General features: G+C 54.1%; 1 protein-coding gene across 10 annotated transcripts in view; it reads right to left on the bottom strand.

Moving 5' to 3' along the window:
* Myo9b (myosin IXB) overlaps positions 1-19,530 on the bottom strand; it is a 95,229-nt gene that overhangs the window by 19,634 nt on the left and 56,065 nt on the right. For 4 of the 10 annotated variants that reach the window (XM_078037767.1, XM_078037772.1, XM_078037768.1 and 1 more), the window contains exons 8-18: positions 18,410-18,499; positions 15,131-15,247; positions 14,492-14,626; positions 10,002-10,123; positions 9,123-9,264; positions 8,724-8,928; positions 7,303-7,384; positions 5,043-5,156; positions 3,124-3,163; positions 975-1,097; positions 154-234 (exon numbers count right to left, since the gene is read on the bottom strand). In XM_078037767.1, the coding sequence (XP_077893893.1) occupies positions 154-234; positions 975-1,097; positions 3,124-3,163; positions 5,043-5,156; positions 7,303-7,384; positions 8,724-8,928; positions 9,123-9,264; positions 10,002-10,123; positions 14,492-14,626; positions 15,131-15,247; positions 18,410-18,499 (1,251 nt within the window). Of the gene's footprint in view, positions 1-153; positions 235-974; positions 1,098-3,123; positions 3,164-5,042; positions 5,157-6,368; positions 6,459-7,302; positions 7,385-8,723; positions 8,929-9,122; positions 9,265-10,001; positions 10,124-14,491; positions 14,627-15,130; positions 15,248-18,409; positions 18,500-19,530 lie in introns of all 10 variants that reach the window. The other 6 variants (XM_078037769.1, XM_078037776.1, XM_078037770.1 and 3 more) reach the window with 5 other exon arrangements.

The following is a 19,530-nucleotide window of genomic DNA, read 5'->3' as shown; positions in this document are numbered from 1 at the left end:
CCCTGCGCAGGCTGGTCACCCTTGCTGTCCTCTGACCCCCTGGCACCGTGGTGATGCTCAGCTCCCTGAGTCCTCCTGGGCGGTGGCCCTGCCCCTCACCCAGGAGGCTGCAGACGCAGGACTGTTCCTGGGGCTTCATCCCAGGGCCCTCACCTTCTCAGCATTGGAGCGGATGCAGCGGATGAAGAAGGGCTCCGCCTTCCCCAGGGCCTCCAGGAGCTTGTTCAGGGACGCCTGGGAAAGAAGGACGTTTGTGCTGAGTGGGGCAGCCCGGGGGGAGGGGCGGGTCTGTGCGGCAGAGCAGCTGTGGGGTCCCCGCGCTGGCAGCGGGGGAGCAGATAAACTCCGAGGGTTTAAAACACGCCTCAGACTCGGGAGGGCTCGTGGGGCGGAGGCTTTGGCCCACTCCGCCTGTTCTTTTCCTTTATTTTGCAGCCCTGGAAATGGAACCCTGGCCACTGTCCACGCCAGGCAAGCGCTCCATCACCAGTCACACCTCTGGCTCCGTACCTGCTGTGTTCAGAAAGGATTTATGGGTGCTTCCACCTGAGGTCATTACCAAAAGAGCTTTGGTGGGGACAGATGACTCAGATTTTTGACAAATGGAATAAGAAACCTAACAGTAAGGATTAGTAGCTTATGAGCTCCCTATGTGTTTCTGAGCTTCCTGGCAGCCAGGGAGAAAAAGGGAAACCAAGGAAATGGTTTGCTAGTAACTTATGTTTCTTTAAACTTAATGGTTCTCAACTAGGGGTGATTCTGCCCCCCAAGAGGCATCGGTAGTCGTCGTCACAAATGGGGACAGTGCTGCTGGCACTGATGAGCCAACTCCAGATACCTGCTAAATACCTACAGTGTACAGAGGTCCCCAACAGAGGAAGTCCTGCTGCCCCTATTGCCAAGGTTGGGGACCCCGGGAAGAGCTGGCGGGTGCCTGCTGGATCTCAGCTGGCCAGTGCCTTAAGGCCACCCACCTGGAACTGGGCGCTGATGCTGGGTGGCTTCTTCTTCTTGTGCAGGTGCAGCAGGGACTTGGTGGTTCGGTCATGCAGGGTCATGCTGATGATGAGCTTCAGGGACTTGGAGTCCAGCAGGTTCTACAACAGACACTTGGGTCTGGCCTGCCCTCCCACAGCCCGGGGAGCACAGGGGGCAGCGTGAATATCCCCAGGGCTGGGGCAGGGTATGTGTGAAGTGGGTGCTCCAGGTGGGGATGGTGGGGACAGTAGACCAAGTGTGAGTTGCACCCCCTGCAGATGTGCTGATCTGGTGCAGAAAGCAAGTGTGTGCGTGTGCGTGTGCGTGTGCATGTGTGCACGTGCATGTTGCGTGCTGGGGATGGAACCCAGGGCTTCACATATGCTAGGTTACTGCCCTACCACTGAACTATATGTCAGCCCTTTTTATGTTTGAGGCAGGGTCTCACTAAGTTGCTGAAGCTGGCCTGGAACTTGAGATCCTCCTGCCTCAGCCTCCTGAGTTGCTGGCATTACAGGTGTGGGCCACTGCACCCGGCTGACATGTTGCCTCTACTGAGGCCCCAGTGCCTGCCGCACCCTCTCCCCTCCTCTGGGCTAGGAGAGGAAGCCAGTGCTGCCAGCGCAGCTTCCCTCTGCGGCTCATCACCACGAACATGACCTGAGCCAAGGAATGTGCCGTCCCCGCTGCCCGCCTCCAGCTCCCTGGTGTGCTCTTCCACATGGGCGAACTGGCCCTGTCCTCTCTGCAGACTAAGCTGAGAGGTGGTTCTGAAGTCTTTTCTAAGCTTCATAAGCTATGTGCACACAGTACAGGTGCCTGTCCAGATCCCAGGGCTCCACATCGCAGACTCAAACAAGTTCAGATCAAAAATACAGGTCGAGCACCCCTAATTCACCAACCTGAAATTTTATTTTTTGGTGCAAGGGATTGAACCCAGGGAGTGCTTAGCCACTGAGCCACATCCTAGCCCTTTTTAATTTTTTAAATCTCAAGACAGGGTCTTGCTAAGTTGCTTAGGGCCTTGCTAACTTACTGAGGCTGGCTTTGAACTTGCAATCCTCCTGCCTCAGCCTCCAGAGTCACTGGGATGACAGGTTTGGGCCACTGCACCTGGCCAAAGTCTGAAACTTTTGAGAGACCACCTGGTGCCACAAATTGAAAATTCCACACTACGAGATTTTGTTTTGTGCACAAAATTATTAAAAATTATGTATGAAAGTACTTTCAGGCTACATGCATAATGTGTATGTGAAACAAATGAATTAATTTCGTATTCAGACTTGGGTCCTATCCCCAGACACCTCGTTACATATATTCAAGTATTCCAAAATGCTAAAAACAACAACAACAACAACAAAAACAAAAACCACAAAAAAACCAAACCCAAACTGATATGCATCTGGTCCCAAGAATTTCCCATAGGGGTGGTCAACCTGTATCTGTATCCCTACTAAACATGTACAGACTTTTTATTTCTTGTCACGGTTGCCTAGACAACACAGTGTAAGGCTATTTATGTGACACTGACATTGCACTGGGTACTATGTCATCTAGAGATGACTCAGAGCCTACAAAAGGTGTGTGAAGGCTCTATGCAAACACTCTGCCATTTACAGAAGGGACTTGAGCTCCAAGGGTTGGGATCTGGGGGGGTCCTGCAATTGTACCCTTGGACACCGAGGGATGACTACCCACGGAAACGGAACCAGCACCTGGGAGGTCTCTGTCCCATCGTGCCCCCCAGAGGTGGCCCACAGCCAGTGACTGACCGGGGGGGGGGGGCAGGTAAAGACAAAGGTCCCACTGCCTGTGGACGGGACAGTGGCCCCTCCAGGGCTCCCTGCAGCACTAGGCCACGGGCAGGTCAGCTGGGCCAGCCTGGCCCCGACCCTCGTGCTCTCAGCCTCCCCCTGCGAGCCCTCGGCACCCGCCTGAGCAGATGCCCCCACCTCAGGTTGACTTCTAGGACCCCCCGGAGACCCCGGATGGTTTCACCACGAGGAAGCTATTATTTTTGCGGTGCTGGGGATGGAGCCCAGGCTCGGGACGCGCCCTGCCCCGTTTTCTGGAGGCCGCTGGAGCCAGGTGCCTGGAGCTGGGAGAACGCAAGCAAGGCTTCTCTGAGCGTGGCGCGGGCTTTACCTTTGGAATGATCTGCTTTTGTTTGATACCTTTACTCTTCCTGTCAAAAATTAAAAATGGTTTGGTGAACAAAAGGAACACAGTGTGTGGATCTGGGTTAGTTCAGCAAGCCACGCCTGTGGGTTAGACAGAGAGAGAGGGACGCAGCTGGAGACAGCGACAGGCACAAGTGCAGCCAGCGACCGCCACCTCTGCAGACACCCAGCGGGCTCCGGCCTGCACACGCGCTTCAGCCACGCCCATGGGTGTAGGGTCACCACAGTGACAGCAGGACTCTGCTGTGGCCACTCAAGGTGACATGAGATGAGCAATGAGATGAGCATCTGGGCTGGGGGCCACCTGGATGCCCAGGGAGTGGGCGCAGGTGGCCAGTAATCCATAGGGACGGCTCGCACTGAGGCCGGGCCTGGCAGGAGTGGTCGTGCCAGAAGTAAGAAGGGGACGTCCTGCCTGGAGCACTGGAGGCCCTGCGTAGTCCTGGGGCTACCAGGGTGCCCTGGCCCTATCTGCTGGGCAGAGCAGATCCACACCACAGGGACCTCCCTGCACAGGGCTATTAAGATGGCCTGGGCAGGGGCTCCTTTCATTTTATGCACTTATTATTTTGGTGCTAAGCCACTGAGCCACATCCCCAGCCCTTTGTATTCTTATTTGGAGACAGAATCTGGTTAGTTGCTTAGGGCACTGCCAAGTTGCTGAGGCTGGCCTTGAACTTGCGATCCTCCTGCCTCAGCCTGCCGAGCTCTGGGCATCACAGGCATGTTCTTTTTAATTTTTTTTTATGAAACTAGGGGTAGAACCCAGGGCCTCGCCTGGGCAAATGCTCTACTGCTCCAGCCCTGGGAGCGCCTTGGACTCCTCATGGTGTGAAGGAAACACGAAGGCTGGAACTTTTGACCAAGGGATGGGGCAAGGTCCTTTTTCTTGCTTCCTGGACTCTCTCTTAAGTGATGCTGGGGGCCCAGGGCCTCACACAGGCCAGGCAAGTACTCCACCACTAAGCTCCACCCTACCCTCACTTATGGGATCTCGAAGACCAGGAGAAAAGTCAATGGCAGCACGACTCTATGCTCCACCCCAGCCCTTTCCAGGTTGAGACAGGGTCTTGCCAGGTGCTGAGGCTGAGCTTGAACTTGCCGGGGAGGTGCTAGGCCCACGAGGTGCCAGGTCTGAATCCTTGTGGGCAAAATAAGGCACCACGAAAATGCACTGAAAGGCTCACTCTCACCAGGACAGGGGTGGGGGCTGGGGGTGCACACCTGCACCTACTTGGGAGGCCGGGGCAGGAGGACCACGGGGCACTGGAGCCCAGGAGCAACATGGTGAGACCCAGTCTCAAAAAGAAAAGAAAAAAAAAGAAAGAAAAAAAAGAATACCCCCCGCCCAAAGCAACCAAAACCCCCTGGCTTCCTTGTGGTCACAAGTGCCACTTTTAGCAGACTGTGTCATGACTGGCAGTGAGGGTTTGGTGCCGGTCACTGTGGGTGCCCTGGAGGCAGAGGCTGCCAGCTGCCTGGTACTGGGTCGGCACAACACGGGTCTGAGCCACCACCCTGGTCTGAGAGGGAGGCTGAAGGCTGAGTGTGGGGCCTGTGGCGACTGAGCAGAGGATCTCGGTGGAGCTCTACTAGGTGGGGGCAAGCTCTTCTCTACCAGTGGGTGGGGCAGAGAGGGCACGTTCAAGGGCAGGACACGCTCCTAGGCAGTGCTGTGCACAGGGAAGCCCGCGGCGGGCCCTTGGCCCAGCTCAACACAGGGAAGAGGTATTAGGAAAGCCATTCAGCTACGGCTGGCGGGAGAGCAAAGCCCTAAGACAGAGCAGCGTTTTTAGTGGCCAATTCAATTTAGGAAGCCTCAGGCCGGCCAGGGCCCTGGAGCAGAGGCGGCTGTTGCACTCGTAGGGGGCCTGGGGGACTCACAGGATGAAGGCGCGGGGTTTCTGGAGCCGACTGAGGGACTGGAGAAGCCTACGGGGGTCCTCGCCCTGCCAGGGCAGTCCTTTGATGCTCTTGATGATTTGGTTATGCAAATCGCTGAGGGGAGGAGGGGGACCCAGTGACAGAGAGAAGATAGAGTTAGAGCCACAGACCCACCACCTCAGGGTCCCAGTGCCAATCGGGATGTCCCTAGGCCACCAGAGCAGAAACACGCAGCTGGGCACTGCTGGGGCTGGTCACTACTCTGCTCCCTTCACCAAGGGGGCCTTGGTCAGGAGCAGCTGCTGTTCCTGAGTCCTGGAGCAAACGTCCAGCAACACAGCATCTCCAGTCACTGCAAAGGCCTCCTAGTGAGAGCCTTCTGGAACCTGAGGACCCAGCGAGGGGCTGCCAGGATCAGACCCGGAGGCTCTGTGGAACAGCCGGCTAGTGTCTCTCGAGTCTGTGGTTAAGTACCGTCTTCCCCGTGGGCTTCGTGAAGGCCCTGGAGCAAGGGATTTGGATCTGGGTACCGTGGGTGATGCTGCCTCGCCTCCCAGGAGATGCTGGTGCCTGGGGACATTTGTGTGGCCATGGCTGGGGTGCAGGGGCCACCGGCCTCTGGTGGGCAGAGGGCGGGCTGCTACTCCACACCTACAGGGGGCAGGACGACCCAATGCAGAGCATGACCTGAGAGACCCTGGTTGGAGGGCAGGGTGACCCCAGAGAGTTCCGTGTGCCCCGCTCTGGCCTGTGCCCCACAGCCACGAGTGCACAAGGTCAACGGCTCAGAGGAGGAGCCAATGATCAGTAACGATCCACATCTCAGTTACAGATGTCTTCAATGAAACTTTTGGAAATGATTCTTTTTCTCTTTTTTAAAGATTTCTCATTCTGTATTTTTTTTTCTTTTCATTTTTTGCAGTGCTGCGATGGGGCCCAGGGCCTGGCGTGTGCCCTGAGCTGCACCTGTTGCCCTCCAGTGACCCAACAACGCCTGTCTGAGCTCCGGGCGGTGCAGGGAGGCCCCGACTGCAGCCCTCCTCTGTGCTCCATGCACCGTGCCAAGTGCCCCAGCCACACTTACCTCCGCTCCGTCACCCTCCAGGGAGGCACAGAGCAAAGACAGCAGAGGTTACATCTCCTGGCCACTCCTAAGTGACCTCCACGTAGCTCACAAGGGGTCATGGCTCGGCCCACCCCTTCCCCTCAATTTGGCCAGATGTGGCAGGGGCGCTGCCTGCAGGCCTGGGTGCCCTGGCGGCCTCAGGAGACGCTCCTCTCAGTGTGCCTCCCTGTCTCGGGTTCGAAGGCCCTGCTTCTACTTACTTCTTGCTTTCATAGAAAGCAATGATGTCCTCAAAAGCGTTAATATCGAACTCCTCAGAGCAGTCAAATGAGAAATCTAGCACTGAGCCGCTGCAAGGGAGAAGCTGTGTGAACTTAACGCACGCCGGGCAGGGCTTGTGGCCCGGGCCAGGCCCTGGGCAGGCCCACACTGCAGATGCAGGTCACAGGCCACTTCCGGGGGGAAAATAAAAATGGAAAAAAAAAAAAAAAAAAAAAATCCCCGAATGTCACGTGATCAAATGGAGGAATGTGTTCTTTCATTTGCCCCCATTTGGGTGAAAAAGTGAATTTAGAAGCAGTTACTGAGAGTGGGGGTGGGGTCAGATACAATGTCTCCTCCAGACAAACCACACACAGCTCCACCTCCATCCAGAATTTTAGGACTTCTTCTCTAAAAAAGGTTTTGCTTCAAAGGACTTGAAAACAAAGTGACTTTTTTTTTTTTAAAGAAATAGCTTTTTCATTTCAAAAATTTAGGGACTTCTTCCTTGGGAATTTGTGAGTTTTGGAAAGGAACTGGACTGGACTGCCCCAGGGTCTTTGCACTGTGTTCCTCACAGAAGCCACCAGGACACTCTGCGTGCCTTTCTCGTCTGGCTTAAAGAGTTCCTTTTCTTCTCTTCTTCTGAGATGGGAGCCTCACTCTGTTGCCTAGGTCATCCTCAAATTCAAGCCAGCCTCCTACCTCAGCCTCCAGAGCCATTGGAACCACAGGCCTGCACCATGACACCTGGCTCCCAGCCTTTTTAATTTTATATTGAGACAGGGTCTTGCCAGTTTCCCAGGCTGACCTAGAACTTAGGATCCTCCTGCCTTGGCCTCCTGAGATGCTGGGATTATAGGTGTGTGCCCCACACTTGAACAAGGCTGCTGTCTAATAGTTTCAGTTTGCACAAATCAAAATCTTGCTCACCGGTATAGTTTTTCTGATGGGGTGTTGGCTCCTCTTGGCAGTTCTCCCAGGTGACTCTGGGCACCAGGGCTGCCCATACCTGCTGGGGACAAAGTGGGTGTTACTTGGGAGGTCCTCCCAGGGCCCAGTGACCTTATCTTTTCTGCAGAGACTCCTCTTTGATTTTTTAAATATTAAAAAAAAATTTTTAAATATATTTTGGACATTGATATTTTGTTCATTTACTTTTATGTGGTGCTGAGGATCGGACCCAGTGCCTCACGCATGCTAGGCAAGTGCTCTACCGCTGAGCCCCAGCCCGGCTCCTCTTCAGCCGTTTTTGTTGGGTTTTGGTGCTGAGGGTGGAGCCCAGGGCTGCTGCTGCTAGGCACTTGCCCTCCACTCAGCTCCACCCCAGCCCTGTTGACCACCTTAAAAAGCAGCTTGTGGGCTGGGGACGTGGCTGAGCCCAGGCTCTGGGTTTCATCACCAGTGCCAGGGGAGCAGCAGATTGTCACTGGACTCTGGGCAAAGCAGAGCTGACTCTTCACCCCAAGAATGGGCGCTCCTTCCCTGCCCTTGGGAGGGCTCCACCGTCCTCCTTAGTCTACACCCAGAAAACGGAAGCCCCTGGCTGGCCCTGAAGTTGAAGTCCACGAGTGGGGCGTGGAGGCGTGAGACCAAGCCGAGCCACTCAGAGGCCGGGCCTCACGCTCCTCCAGGAAAAGTGGGGACGTGGCTGTCTGTCTTGAGGCTCATGTGAGGTCAGGTCACATACCTGGGCCCCTCCGTGTCCACAGGTTCTACATGCTCAGATTAACCAACCGTGGGTCAGAAAAATTAGGGAAAAAAAATGCATTTTTCTAGTCAATAGCAATACAGCATAAGAATAATGAGCAACCGCGCACACAGGGCCAACGCCACAGTAGGTGCTCTAAGTCACCTGGAGATGATGGGAAAGTCTGAGAAGCCAGGCACACTGGCACACGCCTGTCATCCCAGTGGCTCGGGAGGCTGAGGCAGGAGAATCATGAACTCAAAGCCAGCCTCAGCAACTTAGTGAGGCCCTGAGCAACTCAGCGAGATGCTGGCTCTAAATAAAATACAAAAAAGGCTGGGTAGGCGGCTCAGCGGTGAAGCACCCTTGGGTTCAGTGCCTGGTACAAAAAAAACTCTCTGAAAGGACATGCGCAGGGCCTGTGCCAACGCTAGGCCAGTGTACAGAAGGGACGGGCCCGTGGAGTCTGGACTCTGGGAGCCCCTAGGGGACCGAGTGCCGGCTGCAGTTTCTGTTGGGGGCGATGGCGGTGACCTCGAGTGAGCGAGGGTAGTGGTCGTGAACATTTCCTAAATGCTGCTGACATGTTCAATTTAAATCCAACTGTGAATGTCCCCCTTGCAACAATGACGCTCGGAGGAGTAGGTGGTCCCTAGGCTCCTACCTGCAGCCTTCTCAGCCCTCTCGGCCCGAAGACGCCCGGCCTCCCGCATCACGGCCATGGCCCGGATGGCGGCCCGGAGCACGGCCCAGCGGAACACAGCCACGGGCTCCATGCCGATGAGCTCCCGCACATAGGAGCTGTCACTGCCCCGCAGAAGGGCCACGATGTCGGGCCGCATGTAGTCCATGTTTTTCTCCCGGAAGTCCTGGCAGGGGATAATGTGGGTGGTCACTCGCCAATGTCACCCACTGACACTCAGAGGCTGGGGTGGGCAGGGGTGGCCTGGGGGACCGCCCAACATCAGACTGCCATTCCTGAAGCGAGGGGCTCGGGTACTTCAGCAGGGATTCAGGGCGTGTTCCAGATGAATCTGGCAAGTGCCCCAGGACAGACACATACCTTGATTTGGTATTTCACTTTTCCCGCAAAATGCTGGATGATGAACGCGGGTTCCATGACCGGGGTGCCCAGGAAGTACTTGTTGTCTTCGTGCTGCTGTTTGAACTTGGCCAGCAGCGTCTGGCTTGTGGCGTGGGGGAAGCTGGGGAGAGAGTGAGATCTTTAACCGACAGTGGCTAGTGATCTGCCCCGCGTTTCTCGTTGCAGCCTCTGGGTGGGTGCTCGGGGCCAGCTACAGAGGGCTCTGCGGGCAGAGGGCCAGGGAACGAGGACGGAGCAGGGAGGTGGCCTCAGCTCTGTGCTGCGTGCTGAGCAGGCGCCCAGGCTGTGAACCTGCCACCGCACCAGCAGCCACACCTACGGGGGCCAGGCGCCAATGAGACCCGAAGCTCAGGTGCAGGTGGCCCCTTCTGTCCCCTGTGGCTGTTCTCTAGGGGGCTGGAGGGGCCACTAACCAGGTTTGGTGGTGTCTGTAGACACTCGTCCCAGGGGAGGCCTGGACCTGGGTCCACTGTGGGGGCAGCTCTTCACAGTGATCCCAGGAGACAGTGGCCCCTGACTCAGGGCCCTCTGCACCTGGACATGTGACCTGGAAGGGGTCCGCCATGCTCCCAGCTGGAGAGGCTGCAGGGGCAGAACAGGGACTCCTTGCACCTGGCTAGTCCCGCTTCCAGGAGGGCAGTGCCATGCCTGGGCCCAGCCCCACCACAGGTGCAGACAGTGCCACGGCAAGCTGCCAACCCGGGCTCAAGGCGTAACCGGGAGACAAGGGAGGTTCTCCACTATCAGACCCATGGCAGGATGGTCTGGACTCGGGTCTAACTGGGCACCTGTGTGCAGCCGTGCTGGGCTGGGGCGGACAGGGCCATGGACACTCACTTGCTCTCCTCGTCCAGCAGGTGGAAGAGGCCGGTGGGCTTCTTGCTGATGAGCTGGATGCAGCCCACGTTGTCCGTGTAGTCGATGTTGTGCCAGGCGATCCCCTCCCCCTGGTACTCCTCCTGCAGCAGGGCGGGCACACAGGCTGTCAGTCCACGCTAGGTGGCTTTACTCTACTTGCCATGCTGGGGAGGGAGTTCAGGGCCCTGCTGGCCGGGCGAGTGCCGATCCCCTGAGCTGCACCCCCTCTTCAGACACCAAGACCCTTGAATGCTCAAGTCTCTTCTATTAAATGGTGTGGTAATCGTTTGTGACCTAGGCCGGTCACCCTCCTGTAAACCTGAGACCATCTCTACCTGACTAGGGTACTTAATATCACGAATGCTCAAGTCTCTGCTACAGTGTATGTGTTATGTGCCATATAATATATATATATATCGCATTGTTCAGGATGAGAAAAAGAATCTACACAGGGGGCTGGGGATGTGGCTCAAGTGGTAGCGCGCTCGCCTGGCATGCGTGCGGCCCGGGTTCGATCCTCAGCACCACATACCAACAAAGATGTTCTGTCCGCCGAGAACTAAAAAATAAATATTAAAAAAAATTCTCTCGCTCTTTCTCTCTCCTCTCTCATTCTCTCTTTAGAAAAAAAGAATCTACACAGGTTCAGAACACTCAATTTTTAATTTCCATACTGGGAATTGAACCCAGGAGCACTCTACCACCGAGCTACATCCCCAGCCTTTTTAAAACAAATTTTATTTTGAGACAGGACAGGGTGTCACTAAGTTGCTGAGGCTGGCCTCAAACTTGCAATCCTCCTGCCTCAGCCTCCCGAGTTGCTGGGATTACAGGTGTGTGCCAATTTTTTTGGGCGGAAATTTTCAATTCAAGGTTGACTGAATCTGTAGATGCATAAACCACAGTCACAGAGGGCTGACTAGACTGAACATGAACACTTGTGTATAAACAGATTTGTTCACATAGAAATATACGAAAACAAATTATACTAACATGTCAATATGAATATATTAATAATTACATGAAGATATTAGATAAACTAATAATCATCGACAGAAAACAAGAATGGCATGTTCTCCAGTGTCGCCCACAGCATCATGGTGCTTAAAATCATCACACTTAGAGCCCCTGGGGTGGCACACGGTGTTTAAAGGGCCTCGGGCCAGTGTCTAGTGCTGCAGTAGGAACTAGTGGGTGGGGGCCAACAGCACTTTATTTATGAACACAGCGGGTGGCCATATCTGCCCGCAGGCGGGTTTGCGGCCCTCCCAGGGCTAACCTGTTCAACAGGAACACAACCCGAGGGACCTGTGCAACTTCACATTTTCTAGTAGCATCACTTTTTCTTTTCTTTTCTTTTTTGGTGGTGCTGGGAACAGAACCCAGGGCCTCACCAGGGCCTCACCAGGGCCTCCTGTGTGCTAGGCAATCACCCACTACTGAGCTGCACCCTCGACCCCCAGTAGCCACATTCGAAGTCAAAGCCAACCAGGTGAAATGAACTTTAAGATAACTTAACCTCACACTATGGTCTGGATATTGTCTGAATCTGTCCCCCAAGGATCCACGTGTTGGACGGAGCCTTGGTCCCTAGTGTGGTGATGCCAGGAGGTGGCACCATAGGGGAGGAGCCCAGTTTAAAGTGTTTGTCATCGAGGATGTGGCCCTCAGGGAGAAATGACAAAGCTCCCATGAAACCCTGGTCAGTCTCCTGGGGTGGGTAAGACTGAGCCTGGCCTCCCCAGGCTCTGGCCTCCTGACCTGCCATGTGATATCTCACATCCACGCCTGCTCTCATGCCATCCACTGTGATGTGAGGTTGTCAGGGAGCCTTTGCCAGAGCAGGCGCCACGCTACTCTCAGCCTCCAAAATGTAAGCTAAACAAACCTCTTTCTTTATAAAGTACCCAGATCCAGGTAGTCTATTATAGCAACAGAACACAAACTGATACACCCCATATATTAAAAAACTGGGGAAATCAAATAAAAATTGATGGAGCTATCTTGTGTTTGTCCCTGCCCCTGCAGTGAGCCCTCAAGGCCTGGTGATACTGCACACTTCCTGCACAACTCAGGTCCAACCAGCCGTGTTGCAAGTGCTCTGAAGCCAGAAGGCTTGATGGTAAAACCAGCTAAATATTTACAGAAATCCCCCAGAATCACCAACACGAGGGTAGTACACGGGCATGACCGCGACTAGTACTGAGAAGACATTAAGTCAGAGCATCGCCGTCACTGATCAGATCACACCCTAGGTCAACTGTTCTTCACCTGTTGAAGGAACTTTTCACACCTGAGCATCAGAGGTTCAAAAATGATCTGAGGCTTAACACGTCCCACCATGTGCCTCATCTGGGGCTGGGTGGGATTTTTCTCAATTTTTCCTTTGGCACAGAAAAATTTCAGGGCAAGTTCACCCGTGTTCTGCGCCCCCAGGGAGATTCCAGAGTGAGCTCGTTCCATTTTCCCTTGGGCACAGCCACTGTGCAAGACAGCGTGGTGCTTTCCCCCAGAATGAAACAAAATTACCAGAGGACCCAGCAACCCCACCTCTGGGCATGCACCCCAATGAAGGGAAAGCAAAGCCCAAAGGAGACACCCGTTCTCACAGCAGCATCATGTACATGCCCAAACATAGCAGCAACCCTGTGTCCACTCAGCAGATGACCAGATCAAACAAATGAGGCCCATCCACAGTTACTTAGCTTTTAAAGGGAAGAAATGCTATACAAAGAACTCAAACACTCAACACCGAAAAACCCAAATAATCCAATCAACAGACGGGCAAAGGAACCGAATAGGCCCTTCACAGAAGAAGAAATACAAATAAATGATGAACAAATACATGAAAACATGTTCAAGGTCTCCAGCAGTTAGAGAAATGCAAATTAAAACTACACCGAGGGGCTGGGGCTGGGGCTGGGGCTGAGTGGTAGAGTGCTCACCCAGCACTGGTCCAGAGTCGCCAATTCACACGTGCGAGGCCCTGGGAATGATCCTCAGCACCACATATAAATTAAGGTATTGTGTGCAACTACAACTAAAAAAAATTTAAAAACAAAAACAAAAACAAAACTACACTGAGATTCCATCTCACTCCAGTCAGAATGGCAATCATCAAGAATACAAGTAAATGTTGGTGAGGATGTGGGGAAAAAGGCCCACTCATACACTGCTGGTGGGACTGCAAATTGGTGCAACCACTCTGGAAAGCAGTGTGGAGATTCCTCAGAAAACTTGGAGTGGAACCACTGTTTGACCCCGCTATCCCACTCCTCAGTTTATACCAAAAGGACTTAAAATCAACGTAACTATAATGACCAGCCACATCAACGTTTATAGCAGCTCAATTCACAACAGCTAAGCCATGGAACTAACCTAGGTGCCCTTCAACAGACGAACAGATTAAGAAACATGGTACATAGACACAACCATATTACTCAGCCATAAAGAAGAATGAAATTATGGCATTTGCTGGCAAATGGATGGAACTGGAGACTATCAGGCTAAGTGAAATAAGCCAATTCTAAAAAACCAAGGCCAAATGTCCTCTCTGATGTGTGGGAGGTGACACACACAAGGAGAGGGGAGGAGGGAAGAGGAGGAGCTCACTGGATTAGACAAAGGGAAACGAAGGGGAGGGAGGGGGACGGGAACAGGGAGACAGAGGGAGGACTGGGAGGAGCGCTCCTGTAAGGACACACCACCAGAGCCCCGCACCTCACACACATCGTACAACCCCAGTGGGAAGTGTCACGTAAAACCAAAAACAACAGAAGAACTAAAAAAAAAAAAGGAAAGAAAGAAAGAAAGAAAAAAGGGAAGGAACAGCTGACACATGGGACGCCACGGAGGGACCTGAAGACGCTGTGGAGGAGACCAGCCCGTGCTCCAGGGTCCCACAGGTGTGAGGTCCAGAGTCGCTGATTCACAGAGACAGAAGGTGGGATGAGGGCGTGGCCAGGGCAGGGGACCAGGCAGAGCTCAGTGGGAGGATGGGAGGTGCTGGAGCCACCGCGGGGTCCCCTATCACCGCAGGGTTCCCTATCACCACAGGGTCCCCTATCCTCCGCCTGCGCAGACTGGATTGCGTGAACCCAGAAGGCTGCGTACTGCAGCGATCCCCTCCTAAGTCACCCAGAGATGGCCTAGAGTCCCGGAGGACGTGCTGGGTTCTGTGCTGCACTGCTTCAGAGAAGGGAGGTGCATCTGTGGGTTTGGGGCCCGCGGGGAGTGGGGTGGTGCTGGCAGCAGTCCCCGTGGCTATCGTGGGTGACGGTAGTGACGCGCCTAAGCTCAACACTCAACCACGGCTCAGAGGGAAAAATTCTTCCTTCTTTCTTGGCTGCACTGGGGATGAAACCCAGGGCCTCCGGCCCCACCCTGGACCCGCTCCTAGCCCAGTCTTAGGTTATGTGCGTTTAGCCACCACGGGAGAAAAGAAAAAACCCAAAAGGCCTTTTTCTTACCTGCTCTAGCTTAAAAATGTGCTGGTTGAAGTAATACTGGAGCTGCTCGTTGGCGTAGTTGATGCAGAACTGTTCAAAGCTGTTCCTCTCGAAATCTTCAAACCCAAAGATGTCGAGGACCCCGATGGACAAGCACTGGGGAGACGGAGCGTGGCAGTTAGCAGCAGGTCCCCCCACAAAGTTGACCTCGGGAGGGTCTGGTCCCGGGTGTCCCAGGTTTGGCTGGACACTCTGCAGTCCCCAGCTGTGGAACTTTTCGGGGACAGGGTCTTGCTATGCTGCCCAGGCTGCTTCAGCTTCCTGGGGACATGGGATTCCAGCTTGTGCCACTGTGTGGGCCACCCCCATCACGCCATCAGTGTTGAATAAGAAGCCTGTAATTTTTTTTTTTTTTTTTTTTTTTTGGGCGATGCTGGGGATGGAAGCCAGGACCCTGGACATGCTAGGCCAGTGCTCTAGATGTTATTCTGTCCTGGGCCCCTCAAATTCTCTGAACTGTCTTGGTCACTGGGCCTACCCCTGGGGAGAACTGGCCTCTTGTCCCAGACTGCCTCTGGATGCCATGGGTCATCCACTGAGGATGCCCAGCACCAAGTGCGTGGTCCCTCCTGGCCTGGGGGACTGGGCCGGGGTACTCACCGAGACGGCCTCTTCCATGTCCTTTTTGTTGAGGAGGGCGTGGTTGATCCGCAGCACAATCCAGTCAAACAGGGCACTGTACAGCGACTTGGCCATGGAGTCACGGGCAGTTATGGCCTACGGACACAGAGGGGCATCTCACCTGGGGTTGGGCTGCCCCGGCTCTGTGCGCACTTGCCAGGCGGGGTGCTTTAGTGGCCAATGTTGTTGTTTTTTCGAGACAGGTTCTCACTGCTGCCTGTGCTGGCCTCAAACTTCTGGGCTCCAGCGATTCCCTGCCTCAGCTTCCCGAGTAGCTGGGAGCACAGGTGTGCACCAACCTACCTGGCTTCTTTCCCATTTAACAAAACCTCCTCTTTCTGTATTTGTTTAGTTATTTTTCGTTCTTTCTGGGTTTTACTTATGGAATCTGTTCTTTTAATTTCCTCAGCATGGCTACTTTAAACACCCGACTCGACCAACTCAGCCTTGCGCTTTGCATGTCCCTGTCACCTTGTCCATGAGGATGTGGCACTCTGTGGCAATCACACCAGGAGGCCTGCAGGTGGCAGGTCCTCCTTACACACGCAGAGGCAACCCAGAGGCTGCTGAGGGCCCGGCCTGCTCTCACAGCGGAACTAGAGAGGAGCTCAGCCAGGCCCAAACGCTGGTCCCTTGTTCTCTGGGGACAGCGTGCAGCCACCACTGCGTGCATAGAGCAACAGCAGTTCGCTTTTCTTTCTTTTTTTAAGATATTTTACTTGTCAACGGGCCTGTGTTTTGGTTATTATGTGTGGCGCTGGACGGAGCCAGGCAAGCGCCCCACACTGAGCCCCGGCCGGCCTTTCTCCCCTTCTTCTTCTTTGCCTTTCTTTCCTCCTCCTTATGGAGATCTGTAGCCCAACATGAGAGACTCGCTCTTCTTGTGTGGTTATGTGCTGTGTGACGACATTTCAGTCTGTGGCAGACCCCCTATTCCGTGCGATCCAATAAGATGGCAAGGGAGCTGAGGTCCCTGTGCCTGGTATTTTCACTGGGCCGTTTTGTGTTTGGATGCAGGTCTGTTGCTGCCACGACTGCCTGCAGAACCAGCACAGACACGTGCATGTGTGTGTGGACGCAGCAACACGCTACGCCAGTGCCTGGGGGTGTGCAGGCTCCTGGAAGTCCCCTCCAGGATGTGTGCACAACGAAGCCCTCTCCGATTGTTGTGTATGTGTGCGGAGTAGTGCTGGGGATGGACCCAGGGCCTGGGGCACGCTGGGCGAGCGCTCTACCACTGAGCCATATCCCCAGGCCCAGAAGGAACCATTTCTCAGCATGAATCCTCGGTGTCAAGTGAGGCATGACTATTTGGCTCTCCACAGTGACAATGGCATTCAGCTGCCCTAGAGAGTTGGGACACCTCCCTCTGGCTTGGCTGTTCCTGCAGGTTGTGGAGATGGAGCCACTCCTACTGTCCTGGCTTCTCCAGAGGGTACTCACGCTGCTGGGTGGCAGGCAGGATGCAGCAACATCTAATGTCGCAGGGTGCTGTGGCCTGTGCTCAGACTGTCCTCGGTGCCCACTGGAAATGCCCCAGCAGCTCCCCCTGGTAAGGGGCCACCATCAGCAAGACGTACCCCTGTGCCTAGAGACTTCCCTGCTGCCATCTGAGCTGCAGGCTACACTGCTCTTCAGTTGTTAAAATACAAGAGAAACACCACAAAGAGAATACCCAGGCAGGGCGAAGGCCGAGGGAAGCAGTTATCAAGGTCTGGGGTGAAGGCCTGAGAGTCACAGGTCAGGGGTTACATGAGGATCATGCTTCAGCCCAGAGGTCAGCAAAGATTTTCTGGAGAGAGGTAACTAGTCAACAGTTCCATTTTGGGGGCCTGATGGGTTCTGCTACAATGACACAGCCCTGCTGCTAAAGCAAAAAAGCAGCAGTGGTTGGTATGTGACTGAATGGGCATGGCTGTGTACCAATAAAACTTTATTTACAAAACCAGGTGGTGGGCCACCCAGGAGTCATGGCTAATCTCTGCTGGTGAGGACCAGCACACTCATCGGGCACACAGAGAGGAGCCCTGGGCTCCAGTTCTGGCCTGAGGGCCACTGTAAGCTTTATAAAATAGGGTCCCCTTATCTACGGTTTCAGATACACCCACAGCTACCCATGGTCTGAAAGTATTAAGTGGAAGATTGCAGACATAAAACATTCATTAGTTTGAAACTGCATGCCGTTCTGAGCACTGAGATGGACTTTCCTGCAGTCCAGCTCCATCCCACCTGGGCAGTCTCCGTCCAGGGGCCACACTGTATATGCTAACCACCCACTAGTCACTTAGTTGCTTCAGTTATCAGTCGACTGTTCTGTTTCAAGTAACCCTTATTTTACTTACAAACAGCCCCAAAGCACAAGAATAATGATGCTGACAATTTGGGTAGAGAAATTAAAAAAAAAAAAAAAAGTTTCTTTAGGTGAAAAGATGAATGTATGACAGGATTTGTCTTCCCTCAGTTCTGGGGATGGAACTGAGGGCCTCACATATGCTAGACAAGACCTCTACCACTGAGCCATACCCCCAGACTCTTTTTTGGTACTGGGGTACTTTGTTGGTACTGGGGTACTTTGTTGGTACTGGGGTTGGACCTAAGGGTGCTTAACTACTAAGTAACATCCCCAGCCCTTTTATTAGGTAGGAGTCTTGCTAAGTTGCTTAGGATCTTGTTAAGTTGCTGAGGCTGGCTCTAAACTCACAATCCTCCTGCCACAGCCTCCCACGCTGCTGGCATTACAGGTGTGCATACCACACTCTGCCCAGATCTTTTAATTCTTAGACAGGATCTCTCTAAATGGCCAGGGCTGGCTTGGGACTTGATGATCCTCTGCCTTGGCCTCTCAGTTATTAGGATCACTGGTGTGTGCCACTGTGCCCAGCACAATAAAATGTTTTGAGAAAGAGTTCACATTCACGTGATTTTTATTATAGTATAATATGCAATTATTCTGTTTTATTATTAGTTACTGCTGATCTCTTATTGTGCCTATTTATATATTAAGCTCTATCACAGGGACATATGGGTAGGAAAAAATAGTCTACTTTCACTGCTGTGGTTTCAGACATCCACTGGAGTCTTGGGGTTTATGAACTGAAGGTCGGGGGCAACTCCCGTGGGCTGGGCTGGCCACACCAGGGCTCACGTGGAGGCAGGGGCACTGCCAGGTTCTACTCCTGAACCACAGGAAGGGGAGGAAGTCACCCTGCTGGCTCCTGTGTTCTGGCCTTGCACCCCCAGCACCAGAGCGGCACCCACCTCGCTGAGGCTGTAGGGCAGGATGAGCTTGTCATTGACGGTCACTGTTTTTCTTTTGGTCAGAACTTCCACCAGGATTTCTCGCTTCACCTGTTTCAAAATCAGGGAGGGAGGGAAGGACAGGGAGGTGAGGGGCCTGTTGGGCATTTCTTCACATTGCTGAGGCCCCGGAGCCCAGGAGGATGGGAGACACAGCCCCAGAGGCTGGGCTGGGCAGCGGGCCCCAGAGCCCACCCTCTGGGATCAGTGGGCTGCAGAGCATTCTCGCATACCACAGGCTGGCTGGGCCCCGTGTGTGCACAGGCCTGGGTGTGACTGGGGACCACTAGCCCAGGGGTCACCTGGCAACCTACACGCAGAGCCTGTGTGCATCCTGGGTGCAGGAGAGAGACCCAGCGCACTCCTCCCTTCCTGAGCCGGCCTGTCCACCAGGGGCAGGATCTCCCCTCATCTCCCAGTGGTTGCTCACGCACTCTTAGGAGCGCAACAGAAGATGGGGCCCGATGACCCCCTAGGAAAGGCTGCATGTCTGGGCACCCTGGCTCACGCCTGTAACCCCAAGAGACTCAGGAGGTGAAGCGGGAGGATCGCCAGTTCTAGGCCAGCCTGGGCAACTTAGTGAGACTCTATCTCAAAATAAAAAAGTAAAAAGGGCTGGGGGTGCCGCTCAGAGGTAGAGCACTTGTCTAGCATGTGTGAGGCCCTGGGTTCCAGCCCCAGGACTTGAAAAAAAGGAAAACGTACAGACAGGGGCGGAGGCTCTCGGCCCTGCCTGGGGTCCACGGTTGACACCTGGCCTGTGGCCATCTCCGCACAGGCCATCCCGGGGCTTGTAGAGCCTCCCTGACCTCCACTCACCAGGTGCCAGGAGCAGTCCCCTAGTTTGATCATCAAAACTGTCTGCAGACCTTGTCTAGAGTCCCCCCAGGGGCAGAATCACCTATAGGTGACAAGCAGTGGAAGAGGAGATGACAAATTGGATGCAAAAATGACCTTGCTGGGGCTGGGGTTGTGGCTCAGAGTTAGAGCACTCGCCTAGTATGCATGAGGCACTGGGTTTGATCCTCAGCCCCACATAAAAGTTAAAAAAATAAAGATATTGCGTCCACAAGATTTGGGGT

The sequence above is a fragment of the Ictidomys tridecemlineatus genome, chromosome 2, assembly GCF_052094955.1.
Source record: "Ictidomys tridecemlineatus isolate mIctTri1 chromosome 2, mIctTri1.hap1, whole genome shotgun sequence".
Taxonomy (NCBI): Eukaryota; Metazoa; Chordata; class Mammalia; order Rodentia; family Sciuridae; genus Ictidomys; species Ictidomys tridecemlineatus.
This window is presented reverse-complemented; position numbering and strand designations above follow the sequence as displayed.